This window comes from Mytilus edulis, chromosome 14, assembly GCF_963676685.1.
Source record: "Mytilus edulis chromosome 14, xbMytEdul2.2, whole genome shotgun sequence".
In the NCBI taxonomy this organism is placed as follows: Eukaryota; Metazoa; Mollusca; class Bivalvia; order Mytilida; family Mytilidae; genus Mytilus; species Mytilus edulis.
In genome coordinates this window covers 40,726,208-40,750,913 of record NC_092357.1, presented here as the reverse complement: position 1 = coordinate 40,750,913, position 24,706 = coordinate 40,726,208, and the positions used below count along the sequence as shown (strand labels likewise).

General features: G+C 30.9%; 2 protein-coding genes across 2 annotated transcripts; both read right to left on the bottom strand.

The window, feature by feature from the left end:
* Positions 1-3,567: 3,567 nt before the first annotated feature.
* LOC139502396 (uncharacterized) lies at positions 3,568-17,366 on the bottom strand. The gene is made up of 5 exons (XM_071291839.1): positions 17,281-17,366; positions 8,848-8,890; positions 8,381-8,418; positions 7,584-7,642; positions 3,568-7,309 (listed from the first exon to the last, which is right to left on the bottom strand). The coding sequence occupies exons 1-5, from the start codon at positions 17,363-17,365 to the stop codon at positions 7,214-7,216; spliced, it is 321 nt and encodes a 106-aa protein (XP_071147940.1). The 5' UTR covers position 17,366; the 3' UTR covers positions 3,568-7,213.
* Positions 17,367-17,455: 89 nt separating this feature from the next.
* LOC139504201 (opioid-binding protein/cell adhesion molecule-like) lies at positions 17,456-21,974 on the bottom strand. Its single transcript, XM_071294266.1, has 5 exons — positions 21,959-21,974; positions 20,965-21,306; positions 18,870-19,157; positions 18,168-18,409; positions 17,456-17,530 (listed from the first exon to the last, which is right to left on the bottom strand). The coding sequence occupies exons 1-5, from the start codon at positions 21,972-21,974 to the stop codon at positions 17,456-17,458; spliced, it is 963 nt and encodes a 320-aa protein (XP_071150367.1).
* Positions 21,975-24,706: the final 2,732 nt, after the last annotated feature.

The following is a 24,706-nucleotide window of genomic DNA, read 5'->3' as shown; positions in this document are numbered from 1 at the left end:
ATTGAGGTCGAAGTATATTTTGCAAATTGTTCCCCACTTCAATTAATGATTAGATACCATATGTTGTGAATAAAATATTATTTTTTATTGGTGTGTTTATATTGTATCTTATTCAAAGACACACTTTTTGATTTAATTAGGCCTTTCAGGGTTTCTTTTCTCCATGATTGCCAGTGGATATATATTAATATTTATTACTTCACTTCTGAAAATCAAACATTACAAAAAAAAGCAATATATCGTCCCCTTCTATAAACAAAATTAAGGAGCAATGCCTTGTTAACGTGTTTCTTACATAGCACATTGGTGTTGATTTCTTGTTCGACATGTCCTATATTCATTTCCCGCAAAACATGAATATATTTCGTTATCGTTATCTATTAAAACAGGGTTATATAAAATATTTTATAGGAGTTATTGCCCCTTGATTGTTTTTTTTTAATGAATTTCATTTCTAAACATTTTAGCTTTTTTATTTGTAAATTAATTGACTCAAATTTATATACAAGCTTCATAGTGAGAAAAGTATGCATTTGTTATTTCAGCAGTGGTTTTTCAAATCCCATTAAATAAATATAGCATTAAAATTATTTTGTCAGTAATCAAAGGCACACATTTAATAAAATTTGTGATTTTTTATTTATATTTTTAAAATAACATTTATTTTCAGTTTTCTGTACATGCTTCCACATCATCAAGTTAGGAAACAACCATTTATTTTGAAACTGAAAGTTGCTGCAATACTGATAGTCAGGGTACAGAAGCATCTGTTAGAATTGATAGACTTGGAAAATTCAATGAATTCTTGGAAACATGTGACGTAAAGTGTCTAACTGAATCTTTAGACAAGTCAAGTGAGAGAACAAAAAGAAGACATTTATTAACAGCAAATACTTGTATAACTGCTCTACTGAACACTATTTGTCCTGATGATTCTGAGTTCATCAAAAAGTCTCTATTTGGAGTGCAAGAAAATGAAAAAATAAAACCACAAGGTCTTTTGTGGGTGCTATTGTCAGCTCATATATGGTTACAAGCACCTCAACATTGAGGAGACAGTATTATCAATAGCAACAAATGATTACAGTTTTACAGAAGTCAGTGCCAGTATACCAGGATCACACTACAAGTTTTATTCTGCTAAGAAGCATGCACAAAATATTGGTTTAGGTGTTCCTGCACAAACATCAAAGATTCCTCGTTCAAAAATAAATGATGGACAGCTTGACCATTTTTTAGACTTCATTACTTCAAACCACTTGATCAAAGATTAACCAATTGGAGAATAAACAATACAGCTTTCAACTGGTGAACTCATTCAAACACCAAATGTAATCAGAAGTATTGCCCCTGCAACAATCATCAGGCAATTAACACAGCTCTGTGAGGATGAAAACATTCCACCTTTAGGTATTTATTTCATTTTGAATACAATGTTGTTTCATATGAAGCTTGATATAATTCAAATAGCTGCACATAATGTAAACATCAAAACAGTTTCTAAAACAGTATTTTGTTTTACACAATGCAACTTTGTAATAACAGTGAACTAACACGTACATTCACTCAGGTCGAAGACCAGATAAATAGTTATCTTGACATTCATTTCGAAAAAGAACAATACTGAATGAGCGCATCTGTTGAATCAGATTATTTTTAAAGAAATGACAAAATGAGGTTTCTTTGCGAAAACGACAACCATTCACCAGAGCTATAAGGAATAAAACTCCACACCGCTGGGTAACCAACACAAAGCTTCAGCATAGCAAATGTGAACTACTTCAACAACGAAAACAAACATGCATGTCTTTTTACTCAAAAACTAGATAAAACAACATTTTTTTTCATGTCGGACAGTAACAAATTATAAAAATGAATTACAATTTAATACTAATATGACGGATTTCACTTATTTATGTGCGATTAACGCTTTCCGAATTTTTGACAGTACTGTTACAACACATTTTTTTTAATATAAATCATACAAATTTTCTATTTTAAAGATTCTTTTCAATTTTGTTATCTAATATATTCCAAGTCAGGAATATGACAGTTCTTGTCCATTTGTTTTTGATGCGTTTTGTTATTTAATTTTGCCATTTGATTACGGACTTTCCGAATCGATTTTCCTCTTAGTTCAGTATTTTTGTGATTTTACTTTTTTCATTTGTTAGTTTCTGCATATGCATGTCTGAACAGTATGCTTTCGATACACACGTTATTTTGTGTAATTGCTATCTATCTTTACAACAGTCAGTTTGGATATTTCAATTACTTACGAAAATGTATATATCAACTGCCGATGAGCACCTGCGTTAACCCCTATTTATAAAAGGGAAAATTTCTGTTCTTTGGTCGGGTTGTTGTCTCTTTGACACATTCCCCATTTTCATTTTTAATTATAACATGTAGCTCAGTCTTTATTATTACGTTTTTGTTGTCTGTCTTTTAGTCTTTCTCTTTTTATTTGCCATTGCATCGTCAGTTTGTTTGGCTATTGAGTTTGAATGTCTCTTTTTTATTTTTTGACTCTCGTTTAATGTTCAGGACGACAAAACCCCGCCACATTATTTATGTATGTGCCTGTCCCAAGTCAGGAGCCTGTAATTCAGTGGTTGTCGTTTGTTTATGTGTTACATATTTGTTTTTTTTTTTGTTCATTTTTTTTTTTAACATAAATAAGGCCGTTAGTTTTCTCGTTTGAATTATTTTACATTGTCTTATCGGGGTCTATTATAGCTGACTATGCGGTATGGACTTTGCTCATTGTTGAAGGCCGTACGGTGACCTATAGTTGTTAATGTCTGTGTCATTTTTGTCTTTTGTGGATAGTTGTCTCATTGGCAATCTTATCACATCTTCTTTTTTATATAATCGAGAATCTTAAATTGAAAAAAAATCGACAGAATATATTACATTGATGGTACTTAGTTCCGTGCACCTGCAGTTTATTTATTGAAAAAAATCATAAGGTTTTTACCAGTTTATCGGATGCATGTACGTGTTCTTTCGTGAACATATACATTTAATCAATATATCGAACATAAAACTTTACTCTAAAGTGGTAACGAAGTGAATATCTTACTAACAATTTGTTTTGTTTTATGTGTTTTCATTTGTTTCTGATAATCTAAAACTGTTACAACATTGTATTTTGCCCAGTAAATCAAGCATAATTACTATGGATGGTAATTGTTAATAATGATCCGAGTTTGCAATGGAACGATTTCATATTGGAACGATTTCATTTGTTTCCCTGTAAGGTTTACATTTGCCTATTTATAATTTTTAATTCTATTTTCATATAGTTTGAAAGTTTTGTTTCCTGTTGTGTTTAAAATAAGGACACATTAATTTATTCTGTTGTAAAACCTTTTAGGAAGAAAGCAATCACCTCACACAAAATATTTGAATGTAAAACAATCACTTATATTAAGTAAAAAAAATTTTTTTAGTATAACTATCTTTTTATAAAGAAACGATTGGCAAGAAACTAATCCATTGATATATAAATAATGTTATCTAATAAATAAACCAAACCATTATGATAACTGAAGTACACTTCGATATACTTTACAACTATAATTACAATATACTTATACATATATATTGAACACCGATATACTACTGTTGCCTTTATTTATTCATATAAAAAGTTCAATGCACTTTACTTGGACATACACTACTAATTCAGGCTCATAAGTATATACACACCCGGACATATTTACAACTACAGATCTTCAAAAGCTTTACATTACTATATACTATAATATTTTATTTCCGTAAACAAATTCAGCTGATTGGATTTACACAATATAAACATCTTATAGGCAATAATCAGCATAATATAACTTTGATACGCAAACTTATACAAATCAATGAAAGAATTTAGCGGAGTATGACATATAGACATATTAAAGTAAAGATAAGCATTTGAATAATTAACCATTACATGCTTTTTTTGCAAAACATAAATATTTTCCAAGATTATTTAGGTGTTTGACATTTCTCACAAATAACAGTTGCACTAATGTAAAGTAGATGGTCTGTGAAAGTAATAACTCTTTATATATTAACATCTGATGTCGTTTTATTTATCACATTTACAAAATAATGATAATCATCTTCAATAGCATTTTTAATACACATACTACACATACTACAAAAACGTTCATTGATGGTTATACAATACAATTTTTAGTATCTGCATGCTTCTATACATATTGCATGATCATTTATCATATATCTAGTAATATAAGATGTATACAAACTTTTTAATGTCTGTGAGATCAAATTGCATAATGTGGCCATTGCGTAAATACTGATACAAAGAAACTTTCGACAAATTTTGAAAATATATAAAAAAAAAAAAAAAGAAGATAAATACCGATTTCTCTTCAAATTCAACATTTTTACAACAAAAAGAAATGAATGCATAAAAAAAACATTTTATTAAAATAAGTAGGTCAATAAAGGTTTTGATTTTGTAAATATTGCCGCTATTTTTAACCACCATTCTGTTAAAGACCATTTTCCTGGATATTTTGACAATACTGAACTCCCTCTTATTTGTTATATTTACAAGAAATCTACCCGGAAATATGTGTTTATTTAAAACCAATTGAGTAGAGATACAAATATCATTGCAAATACATCTATCATGCCTATGTCGTGTAATTGCAGAAATTCCGAATACACCTATGGCCCCATTTCCTATGTCATAACAGGTTGACCTTAACATCGTTCGCGACCGAGAGTTAAAACCATTCCTCAGTAAAGGACCTAAATATCGTCCCCGTCAATTATTAATTGGAATGAGTGTCGTAATATAATCCACGAATCACTCCATACCTACTGTTTGAAATGGGTAAAACGGGAAAAAGCTGACAAAAAATCTTTCGACTCTTTTTTTAATTCAGTAATGATAGTTGATATTCGAATACAACATTTTAAAGAACATTTTACTCTTAACAACAACCATAAAACAATATTTCGCGTATCAAACTTAAACTAAAAAAACCAACCAAGGAATTTGTTTTTGTCCCGGCTGATAAAGATGCTAATAATATCATTATGGTTTGACGTAAATTTTTTATTGGGGTTCTGCCAAAGGAAATCAAGAATTCACCACCATTCCAACTGACTTCATTTTCAGAAAACGACATCTGTAACAAACAAAAACTTCTAGCTACTTCTTTACAAGCAGAACCAAATACAATGAAAGTCCCAACTATGTACTGGCTTCCGAAGCTACACAAAAAAACCTTACAAATATAGATTTATTTCATCTTCATTGTTCCACTACTAAATTGTCTGTTTCACTTACTAGTACACTTGGTACAATAACAAACCTGATAATAAATTGTTCAAATAAGGCCTTTGCAAATAGTGAAATTAATTACTTTTGGAGTGTCAAAAACTCGCTGGAAGTACTTGATAAACTGCATGAATATATTGGTGATTTTGAATCTGTTCAAAGTTTTGATTTTTCTACCCTATATACCACTTTGCCTCATATTCTTATTACGAAAAAATTCACATCCCTAATTAACTGGGCATTTAAAAAGTCAGAATGCGAGTACATATGTTCAAACTCTTTTAGGTCATTTTTAGTAGCAACAAACAAAAGAACTATGTCAATTGGACATGCTTTGATACTATATATGCGCTTGAATTTTTACTTGATAACATTTTTGTTCGCTTTGGAAATTCCGTATATCGTCAAGTTATTGGAATTCCAATGGCGTTTAACTGTGCACCACTTACTGCGGACCTGTATTTGTATTGTTATGAGTTACAATTTATGGGGGCCAGCTGAAGGACACCTACGGATGCGGGAATTCTTGCTACATCGAAGACCCATTGGTGGCCTTCGGCTGTTGTTTGCTTTACGGTCGGGTTGTTGTCGTTTTGACACATTCCCCATTTCTTTTCTCAATTTTATAAATAAAATCACAAAACATTGTAATGGTCTTAAGTTCAAGGATATGATGAATACACCTAAACAATATTATCTCAGCTTAGAAGTTTGCGCAATTTTAATAGAGTTATAAGCAATGAGGTGGATAACTACACCCCTCCTCCTCCGAATATATTAAGGTCTTCAATTTAATATGCACTTCACTTTTTTAACATGTAAACATATTGATTTTATGTATTTCTGCTGTATCTTGCATTTTCATGTGTGTTGATTATTTCCTCAACATATGTTGAGTTCGTCATGTTCTGATATCGTGATTGCTGATACTAAATTATGTATGGTTTGTGTAGCTATGTTTTATTATAATGTACTTTTGTACTTTATCACGTTCATTTCTTTATTCATCTTCCTATTTATTGTATCTTTAATACTAAAGTATTGACATGAATATTATAAGTTAGATATTGAAGTGTGTAAGTGACCTAATACGATATAAATGGGGTAAGTAGATTCCAAATGGGATGAGATCAATGAGATGTACAGTGAATGTCTATGAGCTACAATGTAGACAAATTAAAAAAAGCCATACAGAGGTTAATAAACATTGTTTTAAAAACAAAAAATAAGTTTCTTCACAATATACCTATTTATTAAAAAGAAATTGGCAAAATCCTTACAAAAAAGACGGTCATATATACCATTAAACCCTTTGGGTTCGGTTCAATAACTCATAACTTTGGCCCTTAACATATTTAATAATTTGAATGCGATAATATAGGTTTCTACCAATGCGGCTTAATGTAGGTTAATTTCGTAAAGCTGATTTTCGGGAGAATTTTGCATAATTTATTACCTGAAAAATCAACAGCAGTGTCCACTTTTTTCACACATATTTCTGCTGATATATTCTAAATATACATGTATCATAGCTTATGCTTGTCAACTAACGTGTGTATGGGTGAAGGACAGCAATACGTACAAAATAATGGACAACGTTAACAATATTATTGAAAAAAATGAACGAAAATGAAATCTATTCCGTATTCATGCCTAATATTTATGAATATGAAGCACACATTTTTCAAAATACTTTCAAGTATGATTCTTTAAGCATTACATACACATTAAATTTACTATTATAATTGATGTTTTAAAAAAAACTCCACATTTGTCAGGCCGTTTACCTACTGTTTATTACTTATAGCTTTTCGATATAACTTCAAAGAGCCCTGTTTTTTTCTTGAGAGAACAACTCAAAGCATAATGCGGGTTATATACAAAATCCTCCATAAATTAACACCAGACATCCGCGTATCCTGTTTCATTACTACTCAGTACATGCCGCAAATCTGCTTGAACTGTTCTGGTTTTAACATCGCCATGATCGTTCTGAAACGTAAATTACATATATTTTTTTTAAAAGTAAGTACACTTTTGCACAAAAATAATGGCATCGTTCTTAGAAATATATTGAAATATATCTGAAGAATAAACCTTACCTATGTCAGATTTTGGACATTTTTTTTTCAATAGTTTTTTGGAAAAATATCTGATATGTTAGAATAAAAGAATAAGAAGAGGTTGAAAATTTTCTAATATTATTTTAAAGTCAATTACTTGCAGTTTTAATTTTTATCATCATTATACACTTAGTTCAACATACCAAAGGATCTTTCCTCTCTTCGAGATTATTTTGTCTATGGTTCATGGGTACAGGAAAACCTGCAATAATCATGATGATATATATTAAGAGTAATTAAGCATACATCAGTTACGGTACTGACCTGACAATTAGAAAGGGACACATTGAGAGTACGTTTTGATTTATTACTATAACGTTTCCTCCTCACTCAGATGACAAATTGACAGAACTATAATTATTCGTAGAAATGTGTGTGAATTAAAACAGGTTTTTTTTCTGAAATTTTGCATAAATTAATATAGTAGCTGACAACAAAAACTATGCGTAAACTGCAAAAAGTGAGAACTGAATTTAACCTCGGATTTTACATTTTTTGTTGAAACATAGTGACCCTGTCATTTTTTTTTTAAATTCATCTGTGTATCAATACATATCTGATGTAAAAACTACAAGGACCTTAACATCAAATTATACTAAAGATCAGAATTTTGTATCAGTCCTTTTAGTTTTGATATCTGAAACGTTTTACTATTTGTATAAGTTTAGTTTTGGGTTGAATTACCTGCTATTAACTATTTCAAAGGTATAATGGCATACGTATATATACATTGATCACAACTGTCTCTCTATTTCCATCTTAACGATTTTGTTTTGAATAAATGCTAACAAAAAGAATTATGGAAATAAAAGGATGCTAATGAACAGATATAGTATATTTACCCACACTTTTTGTTTTAGAATTAACTTTTTAAGCCATATTGATTTCAGTTTTCTTACCACATGACTATGTTGACTTTTCAATATAACAAAATGTTTACCTTCTGGCGAGTCTGTCATACATGTACCTTCAGTTGCGCTGAAAAATATGAAAACTAATATCAAAACAATCAACTCATAAAAAAGATATCCGGATAAAGCAGCAACTGTATTTTGAGCAGTAAAGAACATTATTGAAAATTATAACTTCTGTAAATTCTATATAATAAAAAAGAAAATGAATAACAATGCACATAGATATTCAGAGTGAAATAGTTATCAAAGGTACCAGGATTATAATTAAGTACGTCAGACGCGCGTTTCGTCTACATTAGACTCATCAGTGACGCTCATATCAAAATATTTATAAAACAAAACAACTACAAAGTTGAAGAGCATTGAGGATCCAAAATTCCAAAACTTTGGAAACTATTGATACAGAATAAATGTATGGACTATCAAATCAAACCGTGTTATCATTCTTTTTATCATACAATGTTTTGAAAATTATTTCCGATATATGACATACCTGTTATCTTTGTGTCTGATTTTTCTTGTTCTTTTAAGACAAACTAAAATAAGAAAGATTATATTCAAATATTATGGACATAAATGTTAGCTATCGAACATTTGTCATAAGTTTTCGATGTGCAAACATAGACGATTGCAGTATTACAAAATTTTAGTTACTCGATACATATGCTAGGATATAAATATTACGAAATAATCTGCGTACGGTTAAAGGGACACTAGCTACGAGATGTATATAGAATATAAAATATAATGTGTTTGTTTAATTATTAATGAAAGTGAAATAGTTAAATAAACATTCGCTTTGAGCAGCAAGAATGGTTCAATTTTGTCAAAATAAGATAAGAAACATTGATGATGAGTTATTCACTTGCAAGTGAATAATTCGACCTCATTGAATCAGTTTGCATGGGAACTTTAATTTAACCCAATAGAGGGAGATGGATAACACATTAATCGTGCAGGCTGAGATATTTAAAGGAAAAGAACGTCAAAATTTAAAGTGAAACAAAGGGAAATTAATTGATTGATTGATAAGATCCACAAAAAACACTCTTATACATGTAATAGCGATGATTAACGTACATTTTTAGTCTATACTATAAAATTAAACAGACCTAGAACAATCTAAATGCGCGAGTCCCGTTTCCGTTGATATCTTTATTTCTGTTTATATTTTGAGTCAAATCTGTGAACATGAACTTGACAGCTACATGTATAACACCTTTCACAAAAAACTATTCATCCATTTTGACATGTTATAAAATACATGCTAATAAAGTGAGAAAACCGTACAATAACAGGTGCTATAAATAAAAAAACAAACACAAAATTGATATTTTTAAGAATCATTGAAACAAGCTCCAAACACACCGTTGAATCTCTACGTCGACAATAGCATATAAGCGATATGATTATAGGTTTTCATAGGTTTTCATATATTTGATAAAAAAAAATATCTTAATATCATATTGTCTTCCTAAGACATGTTCAATAAATCATGAACATGGACGATTTGAATAAAATATTTAGCAGCTAAACAAACAATTACTTAATTGCAACCCCTGAAATGACTACACATGAGAGAAGAATTACGGAGATGGTTATAACAGCATTCCTGGTAATAATGATCTTCCTTACATCTAAAAAAAAAAACAAGGTTCATTGCCCATTAGACAAGTATCCAATAAAATTAGAATAAAGTTTGTGTACACAATTATAGGCAACTGTAATGCCTTAAACAATGGGGAAACAATATACCGTATATGATGTTTTTACTTCAGTTACTTTGTTTTCCGTTTTAATTATTAGAGGAAAAAAAACGACTTCAGGTTCAACTATTATATGAATTTTGAAAAACTAGCAACGTTTTATTGCTGTTAAAAAATCAAAATAACAACATTTAAATTATTGTCGGGTTTTTTTTATTCAGATAGTGTTTAAAACATTTTAATGATTGAAAGCAATGTGATCGCTCAAATAAATACATGTATGTGATGTCTGTATTTGGTCAAGAGAGTGTTCATATTAAATCTGAGCGCACATATCAAATTCTATAAAAATATAGAAAATGCATCCTACAAGTCAAATTCTTTTACAATAAATAAGGTGAGGGTACCCAAATTGCTGCTATTTCGATAGTTTTACACCTAATTTTCTTTATGATCTAGGCAAAAGTTTCCATTTTGTTTTTATTGTGTAGACGTATCCTCATTTACTATATACATACAACAATTTGATACTGAATCCAAATTGAATCATAGAAAAATTGGTTTTAACGAACCTCCAAAACGTTCATGATTCTGCAATGAGGAGTACCCAGAATGGCATCAATGTTTAAATTCACATCCTTATAAAATTCTTGTCATCAAATTCAAACCATATTCTAGATTGACAAAGTATGTGCCCGCACAATAAACAACTTTATAGTTGATGGATTATGCCAATAGTTATAATAAAGCTCATTCATTTTTTGTTTCTTAGCTGTGCACGATTTTCTTTTCACAATGGAAATAAAGATGAAAAACTGCATAAATTCTGTAAATTTCATAAATTTCATGAAAACGGTACATATTATGACGTCATCATATAAAAAATCTGATGTTTTCATCCATTATTCCTGGCTCTATGCATTTGCAAATAATATGTGCAAATTTGAAACATTTGTCAAATATCTTATATTCTTCGACCCTAACCAGGCCATTTTACCACTACTTTGTATTGACCATTTCAGATTGAATATACTGAGACAAGTATATGTCAAATATAAACTTACCATCGGTACTGATTTTAACAATTCCCAAACTGTTATTACTATAACCATTACACAGTGTTACAGTGTAGTTATGACATGTACTGAAAGTTGCTGTTTTAAAGCTCAAAACGATTTCAATGGCTTCTACATATACTAAAGTTCCATGAAAGTTCATTATATTATTTACTCCTGTCATCAGCATTTAGGCCGGTATGTCTTCGTCGACATATTTCAAGTTATGACATTGTATATAAGATTTAGTGTAAACAATGAATTCCAGATTGAATATTTCCCCAGGATGATTATAATGTATTTTATCAAATTTCGTCACAAAAACAGGCGGTCCTTTCAAAAACAAATTTTACAATTTTTAATAGTGCATGTAAAGAAAAAGTATAGATAACTAAAGTTGAAAGAAAAACCTAAACAAATCTAGCACATCACATAAAGAAGAAAACGTAACGAGCCTTGAATTCGCGGTTATAAACCATTTTACAGTTATTGTAATGTAAAAAGATCCCACTCAATTTGTCAGATTAAAGTCATACGTCTCATTATATTAATAGAAAGTATAACAAATAGATGTTTAGTTATGATTTAACACAGAAAGTCAGCCATGTATATAAAACTCATTATTCTACAAACTCAAACATTATCTTAAAGATTTATTTCAAAATAACTTATTTGTCAAGTTACTTGTACTTATAAATGAGAAATGAGAAACATGGATGAAGTACTTTTTTTTAATAATGCCATGTCTGATAACAAAGTTCACAAGAATATAAAGTGAAATTTTCTTTGAACTAAATAGACAGAATCTGGTGTTCTTCCATAACACATGCATAAACAAAGCGTTTTATGATTTATTAATCGCAATAATATTTACCATTAACTTTAGTTATAACAATGCTTCAATCTTAGTGCTATAATGTGTCTTTCTCTGATTTTCCCTTAAATAACCGATACTTGTAAGAATTGTTTAGCAAATAAGATCATTTAAACATTTGATTCTAAAATAATAATTTTAAGTAACTGAACAAGTTCACTTAAATTGACAAATTGAAAAAAAAATGAATGGATATTTTTTATCTTAATTGTTTCTTTGAAGGTAGAAACTTGTTTAAAAGAAGCCTGTGTTCTAACTTCCTCCGATTCTTTTCTTAATTTTGATACGCTGTCAAAGTGACATTTCATCGATCATTGCGATCGATGTATATTAATCTGTATTTTTACAGTCTCTCATAACTCTTTTTAAAGTGGCTCTTTTATAAATTGATCTGTTAATATTATATTGTGTTTTATATCAAATTCCATTGTATTTGTGTGAACAAAACAGACATAATGGGTAAAATTGTCAAAATAGGGATACTGCCATCATCACCGTGTCACAATCTCAATAAGAACAAAAACAAACAAATATATATATAACAAAGATACACAAAGAAGGAAATATAAAATCTAACAACCACATGCATTGCTACTTATATATGTAACAAATGATTGGACTTCTTTCAGCTACAATGATTTGGGAACTGGAAACAATACCAGCTGTTTTTGGCAAAGATGTAATTTTAAAGTGCACTTTCCCACAAAACTATTGCATAAAGATGCAGTCTGGAAGATCGCTTGGTGGGAATGATTTACATTTACTGTCAATGAATGGTTTCTCTATTGATATTGAAAAATATTCTGAAGGCTTCAATAAAGAACATTAAACTTCTATCTTAATCATACATGATTTTGGTATTATAGACATTAATGTGCCGTATGAATGTATTTATGGATCGTCCATCTTTGTGAAAATTCTTAATTTAACGGAAGATACATTTGAATGTAAGTAGACATTCTAAAAGCTGGGTTTACGCTAACACTAAGTTACAATAACTTAGCCCTGATACTTGTCTTTTAGAAATTTAAAACACGACAAAACTCATAATTGGCAATTACATAAACATTTATAAAAATAGAACTAGCACGGCAAATTATATTATATATACATTGAAATACTTATTCATAGATATTCGAAAATTAAATCTTAACAAACATTTAATATCTTAGGGTAAAGTCACATTTTTTTGACACAAATATAAGAAGGTAAACGAAGGTAACAGTAGTATACAGCTGTTCTGTTTTGGTTATTTTTTAGGAATAAGGTAGGCCAATCAGTTTTTTTCATTGAGTCTATATCATTGATCCAGGTACCTTGTATAAAGTGTACAAAAATTCAATTAATTATTTCCTTTTTTTTATTTTGAAAATATTGTGAGAAAAAAATAATTCCTTGAACAATAATCGAGGATATTTCAAATTTATGTTAGATTTGTCTTATTATTTTACGTGTAGTGAGTGATGATACAATGTTAGTGTGTTATATTGGGTTTTTTTTGCAGATCACACATCTGTGCCATATATTGGAATATTACTATAACCGAAACCAATATGTTGTCTGTTGAAATAGTTTATGAAAAAGTGTATCCACGAGCAAACTGTACTTCTGCAATGCATGTACGTATGTTAAACAAGAGTGCACACACTGAAATGTCTCGACTTCTTTACTAATCATTGATATTATGTTGATAGTCCTAAGTATAAAGCTTTATTACAACTGTCACATAAACTTAACTTTAACCAAGATAGCTAAACAAAGACCAATGAACCATGAAAATGAGGTCAAGGTCATATGAACCATGCCAGGCAGACATGTACAGCTAACAAAGTTTCCATACAACAAATATAGTTGATCTATTACTATATTACTTATAGTTTAAGAAAAATAGACCAAAACACAAAAACTTAACACTGTGCAATGAACCGTGCAATTGAGGTCATGGTCAAATAAAACCTGCGGGACTGACATATAGATCATAATATATTTCCATACACCAAATATAGTTGACCTTTGGCATATAATATTAGATAAAAAGACCAAAACTTAAAAACTTAACTTTGACCACTGAACCATGAAAATGAGGTCAAGGTCAGATGACATCTGCCCGCTAGACATGTACACCTTACAATCATTCCATACAACAAATATAGCAGACCTATTGCATAAAGTATGAGAAAAACAGAACAAAACACAAAAACTTAACTATAACCACTGAACCATGAAAATGAGGTCAAGGTCAGATGACACCTGCCAGTTGGACATGTACACCTTCCAGTCCTTCCATACACCAAATATACTAGCCCTATTGCTTATAGTATCTGAGATATGGACTTGACCACCAAAACTTAACCTTGTTCACTGATCCATGAAATGAGGTCGAGGTCAAGTGAAAACTGTCTGACGGGCATGAGGACCTTGTAAGGTACGCACATACCAAATATAGTTATCCTATTACGTATAACAAGAGAGAATTCAACATTACAAAAATTCTGAACTTTTTTTCAAGTGGTCACTGAACCATGAAAATGAGGTCAAGGACATTGGACATGTAACTGACGGAAACTTCGTAACATGAGGCATCTATATACAAAGTATGAAGCATCCAGGTCTTTCACCTTCTAAAATATAAACCTTTTAAGAAGTTAGCTAACGCCGCCGCCGCCGGATCACTATCCCTATGTCAAGCTTTCTGCAACAAAAGTTGCAGGTTCGACAAAAAGCAACTTGTTATGCATATCATATTCATATTTTAAGACGCCTTATTAAAAATTCAATGGTCTGGAAAAAGGTCAATAATACTCATCTCAAGTGTGTTTTTCTGTTCGAAGAGTATTCTCAAGGTACATGAAAGTTGTTTTAGTGTAAAGATAAATCAATTACCGACAGACTGGGTTTTTTTCGCGATAAAGGCAAGGGAAATAAAAAATACATATTGGTTGAAGCGAACACATTGAGAATTTTCGTTAGCTACCTTGTAATTGTTCGTATGGGTGTGAATAGTAAAACCCACATTGACAGAAACAAGTGTCTGTGTTCATGGTGTTATCAAATAAAAAACATTTCAAAAAAACATTTCAAAGTAACAAAAGAAAACTGTGAAATGTGTTTGTTGAATCACATTATTTTTTTAATTTCTATTTTTATGTTTTTCATGTTTTTGTTATAGTTATCTTATTTGCTTTAGGACAAAGATATTTCATCGTACATGACAACAACAACAATCTTGAAAGGACTTTTCTTTTTTGCAATGATAACCGTAACATACTTACTGACACCAGGAAATTGCCCGGGTTTACTCAGCTTACTTGTAATATAGGAACCTACCTTTTGTATATGAGACAAACATAACATGTAAAAAGATTGTCAGCGACAAAAAAGAAGGTAAGGCAAGAACTGTGAATGAGTTCTAGCATGTAGAAATGTGAAAATAAGCAAATACTATTATTCAATGTATTTCTTATTAAACCAACGAAAAAGTATAAAAATTGATACTTACAGTCGGAAGAGCATTAGTTATTAAACGAAACAAGTTTGAAATATTGTTAAATTAAGGAGCGATAAAATTTCCAGATATTTGAGATTTTTTTAAATGTCATTTAAAAAGTCAGAATGTGAATATATATGTTCAAACTCTTTTAGGTAATTTTTTAGTAGCAATAAACAAAAAAACATGTTTTGATACTATATCTGCCCTTGAATTTCAACGACATAACATTTTTGTTCGCTTTGGAGATTCCGTATATCGTCAGGTTATCAGAAATCCAATGGGGACTAACTGTGCACCACTTATTGCGGACCTGTTTTTGTATATCTATGAGTTACAAATTATGACAAAAATCAGCAAAGACCCATCGAAACAACATCTGATAAACAAATTTAATAATACTTTTAGATATTTGGATGATATTTTGGTTCTCAATAATGACGACTTCAGTATGTATACCAAAGAAATTTATCCTGTTGAACTTACTTTAAATAAATCTAATACTAACAATGACCACTGCCCTGTCCTCGATCTTGATATCTATATCAATAACGGAAAGCTTAATACTAAAATACATGATAACAGAGATGATTTTCCATTTCCTATCGTTAATTATCCATTTTTAGATGGTGACGTTCCCGTGTCACCATCTTACGGTGTTTATATATCTCAACTTGTACGATTCGCTCGTGTATGTTTTAGATTTTAACGAGAGAAATTTATGTATTACTGAAAAAATATTACACCAGGGTTTTCGATATCACAAACTAGTCAAAACATTTACTAATGTTTTTTTTTCATAGGTATAAGGACATCATTCGTAAATATAGCTTAACATGCATACTTCTTATACGGTATTTCACATCCAATTTTTTATGACAAATATAAAGCACAAAATGTCAGTATTCACCTCAGAAACTAACAAAAACTTTAAATAGACTTATTAAGAAGGGATATAGTTACGATACTGTTGTCAGGTCATTAAAGATTGCATATTTTGGCGTTAATATTTAATCACTTATTGGGTCTTTGCATCGGAACTAAACACATTTATTAAAAAAAAACAGTTGTTGGCATGACACGGGTTATGTTCTTCTCATATATGTAATGATGGTATGATACTAAACCCATAATGGGAAGGATTGTGTCTGATATTCATATGCTGAAATCATAATCTTTCAATCAGTTTAATTGAAGTCTGGAGCTGGCATGTCAGTTAACTGCTAGTAGTCTGTTGTTATTTATGTATTATTGTCATTTTGTTTATTTTCTTTCGTTACATCTTCTGACATCAGAGTAGGACTTCTCTTGAACGGAATTTTAATGTGCGTATTGTTATGCGTATGCTTTTCTACATTGGCTAGAGGTATACGGGGAGGGTTGAGATCTCATAAACATGTTTAACCCCGCCACATTCTTGCGCCTGTCCCAAGTCAGGAGCCTCTGGCCTTTGTTAGTCTTGTTTTATTTTAATTTCAGTTTCTTGAGTACAATTTGGAGTTTAGTATGGCGTTCATTATCACTGAACTAGTATATTTTTGTTTAGGAGCCAGCTGAAGGACGCCTCCGGGTGCGGAAATTTCTCGCTATTGAAGACCTGTTGGTGACCTTCTGCTGTTGTTTTTTCTATGGTCGGGTTGTTGTCTCTTTGGCACATTCCCCATTTCCATTCTCAATTTTATTAAATATTCCAGGACGCATAAAATATTACTGACTCATCAATATACAAACAGATAAATGTAGACTTAGTAAAATGTTTGTATCGTTCCATTTAAAATTCACTTAACAAAATGATAAGCTGTACCTTTTGTGAGAACCATAATTATCCCAAGTAAAATGCAAACAACTGTAATAACACTAATGCTGACAATGACTAAAGTGTTTGTCATATCTGTGTTCACCTGACAACCTGTAGGTAAGATAAATGATATATTGATAATGTAAATAGGTTATGTGTCAAAGAAAAACTAACAACCCGATCAAGGACAGGAAGCAGCTAATTTGTCTTCAACAGAGAAAGAAAATCCCACAACAGAGGCATACATCAGCTTGTCCTTAAAAATAATTGTGTACCTGTTCAGTGAAAATGAACTTCACGCTTAAACCCAAAACATATAAATTAACTAAAACAAAACAAAAACATACAAGCCTAACGAAGGCTCTCTATTTGGAACGGGCACACAGATGCGGTGGGGTTAACCATGTCTTGTGAGATCTCAACCCTCCCCTATACTTTCATTTAATGTAGATGAACAACACTCAAAAATACGCATAATAAAACTCAGTTTTAAACGAGGTCCAATTCCGATGCTAGAATGTGTAACAAAATAAACTTAAACAAATGAGAGCGATACATAGATTAACAAAGAACTACTAGCAGATACTGGCATGCCGGTTACAGAGCTCAATAAAACTGATTGAAATATTATGTATTTTACCATTTGTTAAATAGAATAAAAGTTAGCCTTACATATAGTAATAACCACTTGCCAAATAGTAGGTAATGAATGCAACTAAGTACGAGTTATAAAATAATATTTTTTGATTATCTTATATTTTTATAAAATGGTTGAGTTCATAATTTGAATAAAAGAAATATTTTAAACATAATAACGAAATATTCCACGAGAGTAAAAGACTAATATACATACACAAGACTTTGATGTAAATAGACTGATTAACGTTTCCGACCTCATTTTTAGCTACACAAGTGTAGTTCCCTTCATGCTTTCGTTTGATATTCTCAATATTCAAAAGTACACTATTGTGTTGTTTAACAAGGTCAAATTCTTGTTTAATCTGTTGACCATTTGTTTTCCAGAAGATTTCAGTTGTTACTGGATTGCTCTCTGCTAAGCACGTTAAACTGAAGTCGGTTCCTTCATACACTGTTAGGTATTGTTCATTCCTGTCAAATCTTAATGCAGGGCGATCTACATAAAAATACATTTGTGTAATAACTTTCAAATGGTTTCTGAACATGCTTAACTTGTAGTAAGATTGTGTATACTTATTTACGTCAATCACCTACTGAAATAAAGTCATGCCGTCCTACACTCTTATATCGGTCAAATAGCATTGATGAAGCTGAAACATTGCAAAGTTAGTGCTAAATGGTAAATTGAAAGATATTTGCAACAATCTTGTTCTGAATTATCGGTTTGGATGAGTATATAATGCAAACATCTGTCACAGATTACGACAGGTGTATAGCAATTGTCGCAACACCTAATACTTAAGTATTACTCATGAATTTATTGTGCAGTTTATATACTACCTTTTGTCGATTAACAACAATTAACTTTTAACTCGTTATCAAAATAAAAATGTCAAACTTCAAGATATTATTGTCTACTAAAATGTATTAAATCTTTCAATTCTACAACGACTTACATTTGATGTCAAGAACAATTTTTTGCGTTAATGGAACGTCTAACATCAGACTTTTAACAACACATTTGAAAATATCTCTGTTGTTAGAATTTTTTGGAACAAATGAATGACTAATCACTTCATTTTCGCTGCCTTTAACAATATGTTCATTCTGATACATATTCAAGTAAATTTTTGTTTCCTTTTTAAGTAACTCTGTCTTGACACGACATGTTATATTCATCTGGCCACCTGCTATTCCAACCAAAGTACTATTCTCTGCGTTAGTTGACAACATTATCGGTAGTGCTATTGAAGTAAAACAGATATTTATAAAATCATGATAAAAAATGTTAAGACTATTCATGAAGCTTTAATTTAAAATGATTATGTTTTATTTGAAAAATTATTACTCATCTTGAAATTTAGGGAATTGTATATAGCATGTATAGCACAAACGGTTGATTGCATGTGTCGACTTCGTATGCGTGTTTCGGCCTTAATGCTTATTCGCACTCAGTTAAAATGTTACAATCAGGAAGTGAAACATGCGGTAAAATTACAGATCATACGACTTAATGTGCATTTAAAGAAAAAAGACAAAACAGGTCAATCGTGTTTTGAAACACCAACACGTCAAATCGGTCAACCAATTCGTGATGGAAACAAAAGAACTTTATAACCTTTCATTTCAATTGAAGTTATGACATATTCATCCCTGACGTTATTGTTGAATAATGTCAGCATAAATTTTTAAAGTCATTTGAAACTAAAATATATATTAAACTCTTAAAGTAACGCTACTCATGATATACCATAAGAATATACATTATTTCGCGAATGTAAACCCCTGCTTTTATAGGACACGGGACCATTTTAATAGATATTCTTTCCCTCAACTTGCAGTGTTCCACTTTTCCTTTGAATTAAAGAATGTACATATCTCATGATAGTTAATCTTAAGTTTCCTATGACATTCAAAATATAAAGGATGCTTGTGCTAACAGTAATAAATATCATGAGCATGCTGTATCAAATATACTCAAAGGCGCGAGATCCAAAAGAGGGACTAAAGATGCCAGAGGGACAGTCAAACTGTCACTGCTGTGTTCAAAAAAGAGTTCAATACTATTAATAAACTAATTAAAGATACCGTTTTTTCTAATTCTAAACGCCAGACGCGCATGTTGTCTTCAAAATATATGTGAGTGGAAGCATGGAGGACCCTAACCGTGTAAAAATTGAGCAAATACAGCTAAGGTTATTTATTCTTGGAATAGAAAATCCTTAGTGTTTCAAATGAATGAAAGGTACAGGTGACTTACAGAAGTCGGGAAGACCGTTCGTGGGTATTTTTAATTTTATATGCTATAAATACCAGTACCACTATTAATAAGTGAGGATTTTTTCTTTATTAAATTGTTTTGATTACTTTTTTTTAATTTTCCATAATAGAAATTGTCAACTGTGTATTATTTTTTTTATCATGTTTATAACTTGAAATACTGCATTGACACGTATGCCTTATGTTGATTATGGTTGATCATGCATATATTTCCAATTTAATTTATGATAGATATTGCCTTTTCAGCCTTTTTGTCAATCTCGAATTATTTTTTTTGTAATATGATGAATCTGAATTCTTACTCTTCGCTCTTTTATTTTTTTCATAGATATAAACGTAGTTTGAAATCGCATTACATTTACTTTCTTTAAATACATTATGACAGCATAAATTGCAAAACATTATAACCAATGTATTGGTCATGATCCCTGGATTCCTTATTACTGACTTTACTTTTCAATCGAAATTACGCAAACCTTCGTTAAATCGATTTTTCTATTGCTCATGCCTCAACCTTGAATACTTGACATATGGAATTTCCACATATTTTTTATTGTACATAACTGTTGGTAATGTCATTTATAAAAGTAATATAATCTAAGAGTAACAAAAACGGATTTTTTTTTCTAAATCTAATCTCGGAAAAAAAGTCAGAGAGACCTATTTACAAGTTACATGTACACTGGTCCCATATAAGTAATGACTGGTATCTGATATATCGCATCAAACATTCAAATGTTTAAATACATTGAAAAAATAAAAAAAGCATACCTTTGATTTTCAACAAAAATCTCATCTCAAAAGCAGTATTCCATATGAAAGCATTACATTTGTAATGTCCTTCTTCTCTTTGTGTCAGGTTGATTATTTTTAAGTTATATTCACCAACACTAACATCTCCTACCACCACTAAGTTATCTGCATTTGGCAAGCTATTTACAATTTGTGCATTTTCTGCATATGGAGTATCATTATAACCAAAACCATTAGTTGACTTTGATGATGGCCCATCCCAGGCAGTTGCGTTAGTATTTCTCAAACACTTCAGAACAACTGGATCACCGTATTTGGCAGACAATTGTTTTATCTGTCTTGGATCGTATTTGCTACCTCCTACAAAAAAAATCATGAATTTATAAATACATTTGGGTTGGACATGTCATTCAGAACAGATAACAAATTGTAAAACATTATTTTCTGGTTGAATTGAACAAGAGTTTAATACCGTTTTATTTTATTTCATTTTGATACCATCCTCGTGTATAGATAAAAAGGATGTAAATGCAAACAGTTAAATGCTGCAGTCTGTTTATCAATGAACTTTATGTCTTAATCACATTTTTCTCGGCCTGTATATTTTCTTTTATTTAAAATTCCGGAAACTGTAATGACTGTATAAAAACTCATGTTCGTTGGTCTTGAATATTGATCTGGTTTTCAAAACTATGAGTACTCACGGGAACAGTATAGATCATATTGATGTAACACCGTATGGTTTTAAGACCCCAAGATTTTTGCTTTATAATATTATTTTGTGAAATAAAAAAAAAGTACTATTATTTCTAGTTACTATATACTTTTGGTCAACCTCTCTGTCAACCTTGAGTTTAGACTTGCTGCTGCTTTAAAGCATATAAATACTTTTGGTTGCTAAGTGTATGATGATAATGCTAGAAATATTGATGTGTTATGCTTTAAAAAAAGTCAAATACATCGATATCTTTTACAAGAGCATGATAGTTCAAGTATCATATTATAGGCATACCTTGTGTAGTCCGCATTGCAATTATAATCCAAAGAAATCTCAAATAAATCGTGTCCATTCTTTCTTTATAACTTGTCTACATATCTATTTTATCTATAATGAAATATCGGAATTTTCTGAATACATTTTTCAAAGTTTTTTTTTAGAATTAAATATGTTTATGATCATGATGAAATTTACAATTAAACGGGTGAAACAGTATAAACATATATTGAAACAAATCGTTTCATGCAAACATTATTCAAATCTGGTCATTAATATTTTTAGTCAGAAAGCGTATAAAAGACGATGTAGAGTGCCATTTGATAAGGAAATGTCCGTCTTGGATTTATCTTGGAGTTCAGTACTTTTGTGATTTTACTTTTTGCACAATGTGTTAACCCGTAAGAACGGTGATTAGAATAACCTTTCTTTTTTTAAAAGCTTTTTATCTTAATACTTTATTTAGCACAACTGATAAGTCGGATGAAGACAAAACCAGCGTCTGCCGTCCAACATTAACTATGTATCTGTGTCGAGTTTTAAATTTCTTTTGTTATTCTTAGTACACGTCAATGTTTACTTGGGAATTTTGTTGTTAATTTTAACTTTCTTACCTTGTTTAAATGATTGAGAATCACATAATATCTTTTTGTACGATTGCTATTTATGCCGTTAGGTCAGCTCAAATAAACGTTTAATCCCAAATATATGAGTATGCAGTTGATGGTTTCAAGATCTTCATTTTCGATATCAAAAGTTTATTAGTTCCAATATATATTTGCACTTTATTTTCAATACTACTTTAATTGTAAAAGGATATTTTGAACTTATATTCTCATACTCTATTTATTTTCATTAACTACTTTCCGGTTCTATGACATGTCTGAACAGGAAATATGTTGAAGTTCATTTGTCGAATTGTATATGAGGAAATAATAATTTATCATTTTTTAAAAATCCAAATGTTTCATTTACATTGAAATTTTCACACATGCATGTGTCCGGGTGAAACGATAATAGGACAGTAGATAATTTATTTTTTCCACACAGTATAAAAAAATCCAAAATGCATAAAAGCATGCACGGGTTTATTAGGAAAAGAAGGAACAGTAAAACTCATAGATAAAAAAAACACTGACAATGGCATGGCTAAAATATAAAAAGACAAACAGACAAATAATGGTACATAAAACACAACACAAAAAACTGAAGACTAACCCCAGCAAAAACAGGAGGTTATATCTAGTGCTTTGAAAAGGATAAGCAGATCCTACTCCACATCTGGCACTAAGTATGTTGCTCATATAATTATTCCCGTGCTTGCATTTTTTATCATGATTTTCTTGATAGAGGGTTGCTGCTCAAAAGGAAGCTATTAAACCAAAAGTTCCAAATGGGGAAGTTTAAACCATCCCTTCGTCAATTTTACCGACGCCATCACGAGCTGGTTGATCGTTATGGAATTACCGTTTCACAGATGATATCGGATATGTTCCGTACGTCTTCACTTCCATACCCTTTCATGAATGTGACCTACCGCATTAGACTATTTACCAGATTTTTTATCAAATAAGCAACACGACGTGTGCCACATCTGGAGCAGCATCTGCTTACCCTTCCGGAGCAACAGCGATCACCCCTGTTTTTGGTGGGGTTCGTGTTGCTTTTTTCTTTAGTTTTCTATGTTGTGTCATGTGTACTATTGTTTGTCTGTTTGTCTTTTTCATTTTTAGCCATGGCGTTGTCATTTTGTTTTCGATTTATGAGTTTGACTGCCCCTCTGGTATCTTTTGTCCCTCTTTTATTACACATCTAGTAAATAGTCTTATTTGGGTTGGTCACATTCGTAAAAAGGTACGGAGGTAGTAAAGAATATTCGATATCATCTGTGAAAAGGATATTCTATAACGGTCAACTTACTCATGATGGCGCACGTAAAATAAACAAAGGGATTATTCTGTCAACTTCACTATTGGGAACTCTTAGTTTGAAGGTTCCTAGTAAGCAGCAACCCTCTATCAAGGAACTATTGATAGGAAATACAGACCAGGAAAAATATCTCACCAATTGTGTGATATATACTCCGTTTGCAGGCGCGGCTTGTATGTTGTTCCTTAGTAATGGAGTGTTCTATGAAATTATCTCTTCTGTCGTAAAGTTTTGTCTTCAACCTACTTTGATTGACAATTTTTATATTTAAGTCACATAATGATGCAGAATTAATCGTATCTGTTGTGTCCTTTATCTCTTGTGCGATGGGATTGATGCATTATACATTGACACCAAGTTTTGAATTATTAGTGAGAGAACATCATCTTTATTGCAAAAAGAAAACGTTATTGCTAGCTTCTTATCTTTCTCCCTAAGAAGTTTCAGATCCTGTAGGAAGTCAGCCTCATAATGATTAAGGAACAAGTCTGCAAATAAAGAACTGGTAAACAATAGAATGACACCAAAACAATGTTTTAAGTAAGGGATATAAGCCTCTAACAGTCCATTCTGCAGGCCCCAAACGGTACCACCTGAATAACACCTCCCCTACCCCCTCCCCGCGTTTTTCCTTTTTTTTCATTCTGCAAGGTCGTGTCGCTCTTTTTTTCGTTTATTTGTGTTCTTAGCCTCTTGTGTTATTTAAATGTTGCCGAAACATAATTTTGTCTAGATTTTCTTTCGAAAAAAACTTTTAGAAAACGATCACTCGAACAAGGTGCAAACAAAGTGCGAATAGGACACACGATTGGTTTGCTTGACCAGATAAAATGTGGA